Source organism: Entelurus aequoreus, linkage group LG07 (genome assembly GCF_033978785.1).
Source record: "Entelurus aequoreus isolate RoL-2023_Sb linkage group LG07, RoL_Eaeq_v1.1, whole genome shotgun sequence".
In the NCBI taxonomy this organism is placed as follows: domain Eukaryota; kingdom Metazoa; phylum Chordata; class Actinopteri; order Syngnathiformes; family Syngnathidae; genus Entelurus; species Entelurus aequoreus.
Window position 1 is genome coordinate 65,908,026 of NC_084737.1, and position 13,923 is coordinate 65,921,948.

Sequence of the window (13,923 nt, forward strand, 5' to 3'; positions counted from 1 at the left end):
GATTGCTTTATACATTTTAACAGAAGTGTAGATATTAACACTAAATGTTTAAATAGATTATTATGAGTTTGGTGAAAATAATACAACCGTGAATGACATGTTACCGCATAGAGTATGTCAGCAGCCAATTTAGGAGCCTTGGTAACCTGTTTTGAAAAGGTTCTATTATAATTTACAGTAAATGCCATATAATATATTGTGGTGCAATATATATCGCAATGTAGACATTAGGCCATACCACCCATCCATCCTTATGACACATCTTTATTACCCACAGAAATGTTTTTGTGGGTAAGTGAGCATGCTGTGGGTTTTGAATTCTGGATTATTTTGATGAGGCCTATTTTTTTCAAATATGAAATGTGGTTTTGTGTCATTGTCATTAAGAACTGACGTGGAGCAACTGCATGACAGTCATGTCGGCATGTGCCCACGCATACAATCATGTCGTGCCCTGGCCCATCTGTTGTAATTGTGTCAAAGGAGAGCAAGTATTCTGCACCTGAGCACAGATCAGAACAGACAAACATGCAGAAGTCTAGGTGTAAAAGTGGGCCCAAGCCTTATACAATGTGGCTTCGTGTGCATACGCTCTGAAACTAAATATTTTTTTCTCTCGCTCTGAGGGTTACTTTATACAAATAGGCTGTGTAAGTGGACACACATAATTTGTTTAAAAGTGAAGCCAGGTGAAAACTAATAGCGCTTGGATTGTAAAGATACTTACTAGTAGGCCTATGGCGTCTTCAAACTTCAAAGCCTCTCAAATGGCAACCATGCAGAGTCCTCGTTAGTTTCATTAGAAGAGGCTTATATTTCTGATTAAACGAGGGAAGAGGTGGTTTGCTCATACACCAGATTCTGGCGGCCCTCAGGATTAGAGTGGCACTATCAATACAGAAATAACCGATGTTTTATGTTCTTAACACTTTTCAAGACATGGTACTCTGTACGGTCACTTCACGGTGGCTGGGTCGAAGTTAACAAACTCTCGAGCCCTCCGATATTATGTGCGCATTAGCGTGTGTGTGAGTGTCCCGGCGGCCCGGTGGTCGCCGTGGTAACTCATCATTAAGTGATTAATGGAGGCTGTGACTAGGCTGCGGTTTAATCAGGCCCGGTGTTTGTGTGCAAGCCGACAACAGGAGCAGCTGCCCTGTCAGTTGGCGTCTGCTCACAAAGTGACAGCACCCGCTGCTTAGAGCACGCTTGTCACCAAACACCACCATTCGCGTGTACGAGTGTATGTGCTTCTCATATTCCACAACTCCCACTGTAAATGTTGGCTTTCTCACTTTACCTATCCCTCCAATCTGCAGTCACCACCTTGGTAACACATGCTGCCTTATCCCTCTGGGGAGCGCGATAACTATTTCCTGTTCATTAGTCGCCGTGGCTATGAAGCGGCCAAACACGGACCTGCGTTAAGATCTTTGCAGGTGAAATCAAAGGGTCGGGCTGCTTTAACTGGGAGGTTTTCATTATGGGGACCAAAAAATTGTCAACAAGTCTTGTTTTAGGATGGCTGAAAATGGCTCATTTCCCTGCTATCCACTGGATTGCTGTGTTCTTCCCTCCAGAGCTGTCATTTGACATTAACACAGCGGTGACTGTGGCTCAGAGTGAGTCGCCGTCCCAGTAAGCCAGAGTACACACAAATACACCATATGAAATTCTGTGTCATTGCAGATGGTTTGCAGAGAAGCTTGCCAGTTAACTGTCAGTGCTGTTTGCTCCTGTACTGTTTATACTGAAAAGACAGATTTATTGGCTGCAAGCCTGATCCTTCATGTTTTGTTTTAGTTAGTAAGCTACGACCTCCATTTATATATAGTTTATACTTTCTTTTTACAGGGTACAAATATCTTCCTCTGAGATGTGTCGAGGTTGTGCGCCTTTGATAAAGTTGCTCTCACAAGTCTTCATTATTGTGCAGGGTGCTGGCAGCAATTATTGTTGTTAGTCTCCCCGGCTGTAAGGCTTCTTGGAGCAATCTTGTATTCCTCATGCACAAACGATTAACTTCAAGATGACACTCACTCTTCCTTTTTTTTGTCATTTTACAGCTTTTCTGAAACACTGGGGTTGTTGGTGTGGCCAAATTTTCCCTGGATTTGACTGGTAAATTCAGAAGACTGAAGCCCAGGCTCACAGTCTACCTTTCACGGAGGCCCAGCCGTGAGAGGACTGAGGAAGGCACGTGGCGGATCATGACGGCTGACAAAGAAAAGGAGCGGGAGAAAGAGCGGGACAGAGACAGAGATCGGGACCGGGACAAGCGAGAGTCCGGGAAGTCTCGGCGACAAGATGGCGATCGAGGCGAGAGCGAAAGCTCCAGGCCGAGGCGCAGTTGTACACTTGAGGGCGGGGCTAAGAACTATGCAGAGAGCGAACACAGCGAGGATGAGGACAACGACAACGGTAGCACAGGCGGAGGAAGCGGCACGGCCGAGGAGGCCGGAAAGAAGGGCAAGAAGAAGACGCCCAAGAAGAAGTCTCGCTATGAGCGCACAGAGAACGGAGAAATCACCTCCTTCATCACAGAAGACGATGTTGTTTACAGACCAGGAGGTGAGTCCGTGTTCCGTCTAATCTAATTATCGGCAGGGGGCCGTCATTTTGGCATGGTCACTGAGGCCCGTTATCCAAGATAAATCCCACCTAACCTTATCCGTGTCCACACACAACAATTCCCCCGTTTAAGACCCCCTCAGTCCGCCAGCGCAACGCGACCTAATACGCATGCGTGGAAAATGTGCACGTCATAGTCACATCCAGTGTTGCTTTGTGTGCAAGTTCTTAAATTTAACTTATCTGAACAATATCCAGTGTTGTGGTATTTCAATTAACTGGAATCCAGTGTGCTGTGGGGCCCTATTGTAGTGAACCACACCTGAGACATCATAAATTAATCAAATCTTTATTAGACACGTAAACAATGTGATAAAAACATTTTACATCAATCAAACTAGGGATCTAGATATCTGGTCTCCTCCCTCTTTTGCCTTCATTGTCCATTCGTTTTTGGTGACTTTATATACTCTGGACCTAGATGTTGAGTCCGCGACATACATGGCGGACAATAACTGATACAGTCTACTTTGCCAGTCCAAATGCACACGCCGTTTTCCGTAGTTTTCCTTCGACAGCCAGGGTAAAACAAAGCACGCGCTACCTTTTTTATCACATCCACGGGAGCCTGCATTCTCGTTGTTATTCGAGAATATTCGTTATTCAGGTGTGATTTCCACAAGCGTCTGTACAGACGGAAGGAGAAACACGGGCATGTCTGGATGACTCACCTTCATATTCCCAGTGTTTAGCTCCGTGTTACGAAACCGCTTTATTATGAAGCTGGCTGTGGCGCGTTCTTTCTGACGTCACTTCCTGTGTGGGGCGCTGTCTGTCTGGCGTCACTTCTTCTCCGAACTCTGTTTGTAAACGATCGATGAGTCCATACAAAGCTAAGAGCCGGAGATGCAAGAAATACACGGCACACTTACCCGTGTAAAAAATTGTCCGAGGAGGGGGACCTTAACCGCTGGTTTAGTGTGGCTGAAACGAGGCTTAGGCTAAATAATTATTCGTTTCAGGGGTTATCCGGCTTAGTGTAGACATAGCCTGAGTAAATGTAGTAAACCCAGTCCATCCCCATTCATCAAATTCCCTTGCATAAAGATAATCTTAAACGACCTAAATAACACGCCACTCTCACTCCTTTTATCTCATATTGTTGTTAATACGCTTGGGTTGGAAATAAAAAGGAATAAAGTTGTGCCCTTTACAATTTGCTGCTGACAGACTGCCAAACAGCACCACAAGTACTACCTCAGGCTAAAGGCCAATGCATCATACAATCAATTCCAAGTTGACCCTCCCAGCACTTTGTCTCAGGCCAAGTCAATAAAGCAAAGTGGTGCTTCACTTGATGCGATAGTGACGAAAGGCACAGTGATGACTTTATACTGACGCCAAATTATGCTTCCTCCTTCTGAGAGTTGTAATTGTGAACCTTTGATTTAAACTAGCCCTTTAATTTACCTGCAGATTAGTAGATGATAAAGAAAAGCCACACTAGCTCTCCTGTATTCTGCCCTGTACAATCCAGAATGTACCTTAATCATAGCTGCCGTGTCTCATTTATCTAAAAGGTCAAGTAGTAGGGTGGAGTGGGGGCCCACGTTGCTGGCATATTAAACAGCCAATGTTAGGTAATTCTCTCCAACACGTAAATAGTTTTTTCAACTGTTGGCTAAATGATGTATTTGGTATCAACAGGGAGCCTTAAAAAAGCAACCTCACCAGCTTCTCTTCTCTCTGTCTAATAATCGGCGACAGACTCCATTGCAGCCTTTTTTTTCTTGTTTAATAGACAGAGCAGCAAGGCTTTGTCTCATAATTCAACCATGCGGACGGTGGGGGTTGGGAAAGAGGGATTTAGAAGGAAAAAAAACCCTAAGCAGTCAGTCACATCAATGAAACATTCAAAAGGCACATAAACAAAGTCGAGCGTCTCAGTGGATTAGCCCTGCCGAATATTTATATTTCCACATCTGAGCGAACAGCAGAGCCGGTGCCCGCTTGATGGGGAATATTTATGTTTCCTGTCTTCTCCTTCAATTAGCATGACAGGTCGAGAGCTGCCTGGGTGTCACAACGTTGTCCCCCCTCCCCTCCTGCTCTTCCACACTCTAGTTGCTAGGCTGTCTTCCATTAGGGTTGAGTGGCCAGCGGTGGCCCCATCCCCGCCACACTAGTATGCAATTTACCACCTATTGTCAACACAGAAGATCCTCCACCTCAGTAACTGACCTCCTGCTGTCTCCTCTGCTCATTGTTCAAATGATAAGCCCCGTGTGTGAGTGCAGTGCATGTTTTCCTCCTCCTGCTCGCTAGTCAGCCTTCTTGCAATCAGATTTGATGTGCGCAGCTTAGGCAGGCACAAAGCCTGCGATGGATTATGCTTTACTAAATGTTAAATCCCTTTATAGCCGTCTAGTGACACACAATATGTAAAACTGACCACCCTGGGTGAGGGATTTGCACAGCCGCAGAATATGGGAGAGAGATTAGGATGGAAGCTCAACTTCATAAAACAAAAACATATTTTGTGTTTGGATTGATTCTATGTCGGAGGGCCTACAAACTCACATAAAGTGAGCTAGTAATGAAATAGTTTTCACACTCACAATCTCCCGCCACCCTCACAGCTTAGCCTCTCTATCCTGTGAGACGGGTTCAGGCGGCTTAGAGCCGACTGGATGGAAAAGGCTAGAATTAGTTGTGCAGCTACACTAGCTTTACTGTTCTAGAGATGGAGTCTTGCACATACTGGTGCACACGAAAGGTATCCTGTCCTGTAGCATTTGTACACTCGGCTGCTGGGCAGAACACCTCCGATCCAAATCGATCCATGATCCTGTGGCTCAGCTTTTTCCCCTTCCTCAGGCCATTTCCTACGATTCATGAGTTCCCCAAACTCAGTTTATCGATCCTCTCTCTGGAGATTATATATGTGGCCATTGGGGAGAGTTAGCAGGAACACTTATACATATACAACGTACTAGGGTTGTACGGTATACCGGTCTTAGTATAGTACCGCGATACTAATTAATCATATTCGGTACTATACCGCCTCTGAAAAGTACCGGTCCACAACAGTAAATGAACAAGTAGATTAATAATTCATTTTCTACCACTTGTCCTTAATAATGTTGACAAAGTAATAGAATGGAAAATGACACAGTATGTTACTGCATACATCAGCAGCTAAAAATAGGAGCCTTTGTTTGCTTACTTACAACTAAAAGACCAGTTGTGTTGTATGTTCACTAATTTATTTAAGGACAAACTTGCAATAACAAACATATGTTTAATGTACCCTAATATTTTTTGTTAAAATAAAGCCAATAATAAAAAATTTTGTGGTCCCCTTTATTTACAAAAGTACCGAAAAGTATCAAAATAATTTTACCATACCATACCATACCAACGTTATTTATAAAGCCCTTTAAAAACAACCACAGTTGAAGGACAAAGTAATACAGGCAAAGGACAGACTAAAAATAACATTTAAAACAGATGTAAAATACACACACACATATATATATATATATATATATATATATATAGTCTGCAGGGATACAGTCCGTAAGCACACGATTGTATTTCTTTATGACATGACTGTCATAAAGAAATACAATCATGTGTGCTTACGGACTGTATCCCTGCAGACTGTATTGATCTATATTGATATATAATGTAGGAACCAGAAATATTAATAACAGAAATAAACAACCCTTTTGTGTGAATGAGTGTAAATGGGGGAGGGAGGTTTTTTGGGTTGGTGCACTAATTGTAAGTGTATCTTGTTGTTTTTTTGTTGATTTAATTTTTTAAAAAAAACAACAACAAATTTTTATTTTTTATTTCTTGTGCAAAACCAATCGATCCACTGACCAGTGATTGGGGACGACTGTTTTAAACCATCACACAGGTCTGGCCCTATCTCTGGCACACACATGCATAACACAGATACAGCATGCACACTTGTCTATTCTCTCGTTTACAGCAGAACTGTCGAGTGCTGCAGTTGGCAGACTTCCATAGCATGCCTGCTTCCTTCCGAACTCACTAAATGCCTTTGGTTTAAAATGGTGAGAGTTAATGGAAACCACCTGCCTGTCCCTTCTGGCTCTGTACTCCTTGTATGTCATACAACATGGCTGCCACAGTGTCCGTGGGCTGGCTTTGGCTCATAGAAAGACAAGAATTGATTTAATTTAGTAAGTTCCCTCAGAGAGAGAGAGCGCGCGAGAGAGAGAGAGAGAGCGAGAGAGGCAGATTAGTGTTGTGACAGCGCGTATAAAGCTGAGAGACTGCAAGCTCGCCTGTGGAAAAACATTGTGTGTGTGGATATGAGTGTCGAGTGGAGTTGCTCATGTGGACAGCTGGCGCTCTTTGCTGCAGCCACCACTGAACTCAGGGGAGTACTGTATGTGTCATGTGAGCAAACTCACACACACTGTACGCTGTGTGCACCAGGAGCATGTCTGACACACGGTTAACCGTACCTTCCTCCCCTTTTTTCTAGCCCTCCTCATACTACCAACTGTTGGCAGTGATTTACTCCTGTTGGGAACGTGTGAACTGCCATTATTGTTACAATGAAAAGTATCGCCATCAGGGCACGTACTGTACTCGGTTAACATCATGAGTAGTTAGTATTGTGAAAGTATTCTTTGGACCAGGTTAGAAAAATGTTAGGGTGTACTTAAACGAAGCAAACCTTGACATCTAAATTCCAGAATGAGGACAGCGACCTTGCACAAATGAAAAAAATTTACGGATTTGCTCAAACTCACAAAGTTGCCGTAATAAAAGAGTTGTATTATGACACGACTATCAGCGTTAAAGTTCAAATGTTGTACAGCAGGGGTGTCAAACTCATTTTAGATCGGGGGCCACATGGAGAAAAATCTACTCCCACGTGGGCCCGACTGGTAAAATCACGGCACAGTAACTTAAAAATAAAGACAACTTCAGATTGTTTTCTTTGTTTAAAAATAGAACAAGCACATTCTGAAAGTGCACAAATCATAATGTTTTTATTTTTTATTTTACACTTACATGTTGCAGTTAATAGTATTCTATCTTTATTTGTCGTTATTTATACTTTTTGAATTAAATTATGTGATAATGTTCATCAGTCAACTCGTTGGTGTTAATTTTCAATCTATCAAGATCAAAAAAATTATATCAAAATCAAATTACAGGATGTTATTTCTGTAGTTTGCTCATTTTATATCATGTGGTTTATTTTTTTTTAACATATGTAGCATATTCTACAAAGACACAAAGAATTGCTATTGCGACATCTAGTGGACACATTTAGAACAGCAGTTTCTTTCATTCAAACATTTTGGCAAATTTTTATACTTACCAAACTCATTCCGCGCGCCGGATAAAACCTGTTGGCAGCCCTGATCCGGCTCGTGGGCCTTATGTTTGACACCACTGTTGTAGAGCAATGTAAAGCTTGTCCAGCGGTGCACCCTGCCTGTGCATTCCACAAATTTCCACTTTTTGAGAGTTGAGTTGAGCTATGCGAGCCAATGAGCTAAAAGTATGTGAACTTATTGTCCAGCACAGATGTTAGCCATCGGAAAGTGATGTTTACACACATCTGTTACGAGGCCAGCAACAAACCGTACAATCTTGTTTTGTAGTACTGTAGCGATACAGTAGCAATTGTTTCATTGTAAAGTCAGTAAAATTATTTGTGCAATGGAATAAAGATGTAACAATGTGAACATTTCATATCACAGGTCCTGTGACCAAAATAATCACAGGTATCATTATTAGCACGGTATTGTTAAATGTGCTCAAAAAAAAAAATTTCTTTTAAATATATATAAATAAACACATAACTTACTTTGCTTGGCACAAGAAATATTAAATACGGTTCTGGCTTCTTAAAACATCACTGTTATTTGAGTGTTTAAATATGTTTATCTTCTTCCGTTTTTATCTGTATAGGTTTAGAGTGTTTTTTTCATGATGCAGGGAATGTGTTTAAATACCAGTAAGTTTTGATTGGGGTATGATATTTCATGGAGAAAGACGTTAATGTCTCTTATATTCATGTTAGCATTCAAACTAGCTAGCCATTAGCAGGCTAGCCTGCGGCTCCAGTATATAAACAGAGTTACAGATCCGTTAGTTTATCAAAGTTGGGTTATCAATCACGATTTTACGGTAATTTTAATTCTAAAACTGAAATACTTACCGTCGAAAGTAGGGCTGCAGTGAATAATCGATTAGAACAAAGCTTCGACTTATGTTCTATTGCTTCAATTTTTCGTTTTATTAGTGTAACTAATAAAAATTGAGAAAACCCACTCCCAAAGGAGTGCCCGGAATTTTAAATACGCGGACATAGTTTCCGCACGGCGTCTGCAATAGAGCGCATGAGGGCCGTGGTGTGTGGATGTCGTGATCTGTGTAGCGGTTGGAAAAATGCGGATAGTTTAAAAAAAAAAAATCTTAAATTAGTGGACATGTGTTAAAAGTTAAATTTAATTATTGATTAAATGCATTTATTAGAAAAAAAGAATGAAGTTTATGCCAAGCAATAACATATTTGTTTATTTCTACTATTGTCCCTAAAATACACATTGAGATTATAACGTTTTTTTGTCATAATAGTGGAACAAACTGATCAATTGATTACTTGCTTACTAAAATAATCCATAGCCACAGCCCTCGTCAAGAGTTGTATCGTCGTTTAGTAGTAATACCATTTATCGTTACAGTATTGAATCAATTACTTTGAACCATTATAAGGTGTCGATAAGTAATGGGCCAGTTAAGGTTTAGAGTCAGAACAGCATAGCATGTTCTGGAGTCGTCAATTTATGTTTTTTGATCTATTAGCGTATTCCAGTCAGCCCAATAAGAGGGGCAAGCCCTTGAAGTCATCTTTAATAGAAACACAACAGCGTTCTCTGCACGCCTCTGTTTAAAAAACAAGAAAAAAAACCTTATGCTCTCTTGTATCTCTCCCACAGTGGAGTCTCTGGGAAAATGGCTTTCTTAGTGGAATTCAACCACCTGCCGCCTGCTAAATGAGAAAGTGTGGGTTTGCTGAGAGTAGGAGAAGGAGGGGGGTGAAAGAGCCTCTGTTCTCCCTTAGGAGCTCTCAGCTGTAGGTCTGCCCTGTTGCAAAGGGGACGACACTATGACCAGTTAGGTATTTCCCTACTCCTTTTCTAGTCTGAACAAGGGAGAGCTGTTGGACAAGCGCTACAGTAAGAGAGAGAGGAAGGAACGATAACGCACCTGGGCAACCCAGCAGGAATTGGCATGAAGCAGCAATGGAGTGACTGAACACCTTTTTTCTTGATTTCTGCAAAAATATTGATTATTCCATTAAATCCCTGCTTCATAGTCCATTCAGTTAAATTGATCAAAGGTTTTCGTGAACAAAACAACGGCAACTAGCAGCACGACAATGCCCCTGGGAACCTAGGAACGCATCATTATTAAGGTAAAAGCGTGTACAGCCATGTTTGTGCAAGCACTTCACACAACTCTGAACAGTAACAATAGCACCAAAGAACAAGCTGCAAAGTCGGTGGATAAATGTCACCACGGCAACCACAAAAACACCATAGTCCCAGTTTACATCAAAATGAATGTCCAAATAAAGTACATGTTTTAGGAAGCCCTCTTTCGTCTTGAGTCTCATTTAGCCTGCTGGTCCCCTCACACCCCTGTAGCTCCATTATTGCATTCCTTTTGCCATTTCATTTTGGGATCAGTGCACTCAAGGGGGATAGACTGCTGGATGTCAGTCAGAGGACATTTATTCCATCCAAGGCTCACTTGCTATTTTTACGCCAAATGTGCCAACGCTTTCATAAAAACCTTGCTTTTCTGCACAGCCGTTTTATTTTGTAACTTTTGATCTAAGGCAGCACGGTGAAACAGGGGTTAATGCGTGTGCCTCACAATATGAAGGTCCTGGGTTAGATCCTGGGCTTGGGATCTTTCTGTGTGGAGTTTGCATGTTCTCCCCGTGACTGCGTGGGTTCCCTCCGGGTACTCCGGCTTCCTCCTACTTCCAAAGACATGCACCTGGGGATAGGTTGATTGGCAACACTAAATTGGCCCTAGTGTGTGAATGTTGTCTGTCTATCTGTGTTGGCCCTGCGATGAGGTGGCATCTTGTCCAGGGTGTACCCCGTCTACCGCCTGAATGCAGCTGAGATAGGCTCCAGCACCCTCCGCGACCCCAAAAGGGACAAGCGGTAGATAATGGATGGATGGATGGATCTCGTGTAAAAGCCGCTGGGAAAACAAATTGATTAAGATGCCAAATTCATCACACATCATACAGTATGTTTCCATGCACTAAGTTAGTACGATTTCTCAAATAAATAATCTGGAAAAAAGTTAAAGTTAAAGTACCAATGATTTTCACACACACACTAGGTGTGGTGAAATTTGTCCTCTGCATTTGACCCATCCCCTTGTTCACCCCCTGGGAGGTGAGGGGAGCAGTGAGCAGCAGCAGTGGGCGCGCCCAGGAATAATGTTTGGTGATTCAACCCCCAATTCCAACCCTAGATGCTGAGTGCCAAGCAGGGAGGAAATGGGTCCCATTTTTATAGTCTTCGGTATGACTCGGCTGGGGTTTGAACTCACAACCTACCGATCTCAGGGCAGACATTCTAACCACTAGGCCACTGAGATTTGGACGATACATGGAAACGCCTTAATCTGAACGTGTTTGCCTTTTTAAAAATCAGAATAACACACACATGCTATGTGATTGGAAACCAGTTCTCTCTGGCAACACAGCCATCTTTATTTACTACATTATTTACTGCCGAAGCTAATCAAACTGTAATTTAGTGCCTGGAGACGTACTGAGGAACGGTCTGCTTTTCTCTTTACGGTAGAACCAAATTACAAGTAGGAACCTCCCTGGTTTTGCATGACAATATCAAGCTTAATTTTGTGCATTCAATTGTGCTATTTATGTTGATTATTTACGCTGTTATTTCCCTAAATATGTCTGCGTAAATAGCCAAAGACATAACGCATCCTAGATTCAGTCACTGTTTACAAAACACTGTCAGAATGCATTGGTGCAGTTTTCTGGTGTTGCTTCGCTACAAGAAATATATCCTGGCGCTATCCAAGAGCCTCTCACCCCCTCCTCTCCTCCACCCTTCCCCTGGAACGCTGCAGCAAATTAAACAGCATCTTATTTGCTCGGTAACAGAGAGCGTAGGACACACCTCTTTAGCCGAGACGAGGTGTGTTTTAGATTAGACACGCCTGGCAGCCATAGGAGAAAAGCTGGCTGAACAATGAGCCAAAGCAGAGAAAATTGTTGTGTGTGTGTGTGTGTTTGTGTGTGGAGGTAATAACATCGAATATCCTGTGGCTTGATCGTAGGAGTGACAATATAATTAGAGAATCGCAGAGCAGGTTCTTTTTTATTATCTATATCCATGTGTTGAAATCCTACACGTCCCTAGCCTGGTTGTGAGCGGTGTGATGCTTTTATTGTAGGGTGGAGGAGAGTGAAAGAAAGCAAAGTAATAGCTACTGAGGAAGTGAGAACACTTGACCACAAAGGCCCTGCTGTGGTTGTCCCTGCACACACCACGCTCTCCATTCCCCTTAAAATAAGAGTAAGAAAAATCCACCCATCCCCCACAAAGTAAGACCCCCCACCACAGCATCAATTGTTTCCACGGGGAAACCCAAATGCACAGATGTTTTTTGATTCATTAGTACTGCGATACTATACTAGTACCGGTATACCGTACAACCCCACTACTGACAAATATAAGTTAGAACTATACACAACTTTCAATAAGAAAAGGCAACAGCGGAGGATGCATGTGCATGTACAAGCCGGTATTCCCCAGAACAAGAGGATAGAGGAAAAAGAGCTTATTGACTACAATGGCGTACTAGCACAAGGCTCTTCAGAGATATTCCAACCATATGTGGAAATATCCGCAGACGTCACAGGACAGAGCAAATTCCTAACAGTGTGTTTGGAAGACGTATGAAGGTATTAGATAATAAAGAACCAAACTAAATAAAAATGCTCTGACAAAGTATGATACATTAAGTGACAATGTATCTAAGGCCATGTCTACACTAAGTCGTTAAACCCCTTAAACAAATAAATATTTAGCCTTAGCCCCGTTTCAGCCACACTAAACCAGCGTTTTACAAATTTTTACACGGGTAAGTCAGCCGTGTAATTCTTGAATCTCCGGCTCTTAGCTTTTTATGGACTCATTGATCGTTTACTAAAGTGAGTTTGGAGAGGAAGTGACGCCAGAAAGACCGCGCCCTACACAGGAAGTGACGTCAGAAAGAATACACCACAGCCAGCTTCATAATAAAGCGGTTTCACATCTCGGAGCTAACCACTGAAAATATGAAGGCGAGTCATCTAGACATACCCGTGTTTCTCCTTCTACATGTATAGACGCTTGTGGAAATCACACATGAATACCTTAAGAGAAAGCGATTGCAGCTATTTCAGATACAACACATCTCAGACGGCAAGAGAACTTTCCAATGTCCGGCCGGGTCAGCTGTGATTCTACTTAGCAAAAAACTTTGTCAATTTGTCGAAGGAGAGACAATGAGAATGCAAGCTCCCGTGGATGTGATATAAAAGGTAGCGTGTGCTTTGTATTACCTGGCCGTCGAGGAAAACGGCGAATGCATTTGGACTGGCAAAGCAGACTATTAGTCATACTTGCCAACCCTCCCGTTTTTAGCGGGAGAATCCCGGTATTCAGCGCCTCTCCCGACAACCTCCCGGCAGAGATTTTCTCCCGACAAACTCCCGGTATTCAGCCGGACCTGGAGGCCACGCCCCCTCCAGCTCAATGCGGACCTGAGACTGAGTGGGGACAGCCTGTTCTCACGTCCGCTTTCCCACAATATAAACAGCTCGCCTGCCCAAAGACGTCATAACATCTAGGGCTTTTATAGAGTGCACAACTGCGCACACAACAAGGAGACGAAGCAGAAGAACGAGGAAATTACAGACATGGCGGCCGAAATGATATACTCATCATGAACGGAGAAGTTAAACAGGACAATACTGCCATCTAATGTGTTATCACATGTGTTTGAATAAAAGATGTTATGCAAAATAGACTTTTAGCTCATTTCAGCTTGGTTGCTTTTTTTAAATATGCTGGAGGATTTCTGGTAATGTACTGCATCATTGATGTAGTACTATTGTGAAATGCCAGCTGTGTTTGACAGTGCAAATATTTCACCACGATGTGTCTTTTTCAGTTTGAAATGATCGCAAAACCTCTCATCTGCTTTCAGTTCTTTGCTGTCTTTCCACTTTGTTGTTGTATTTTGAGC

General features: G+C 42.5%; 1 protein-coding gene across 3 annotated transcripts in view; it reads left to right on the forward strand.

Annotated features, from left to right (window-relative positions):
* The window catches only part of rerea (arginine-glutamic acid dipeptide (RE) repeats a), a 312,621-nt gene that overhangs the window by 157,226 nt on the left and 141,472 nt on the right, over nucleotides 1-13,923 (forward strand). For all 3 annotated transcript variants that reach the window (XM_062054272.1, XM_062054270.1, XM_062054271.1), the window contains exon 2: nucleotides 2,067-2,571. In XM_062054272.1, the coding sequence (XP_061910256.1) occupies nucleotides 2,211-2,571 (361 nt within the window). In that variant the 5' untranslated portion in view covers nucleotides 2,067-2,210. The remainder of the gene's footprint in view (nucleotides 1-2,066; nucleotides 2,572-13,923) is intronic.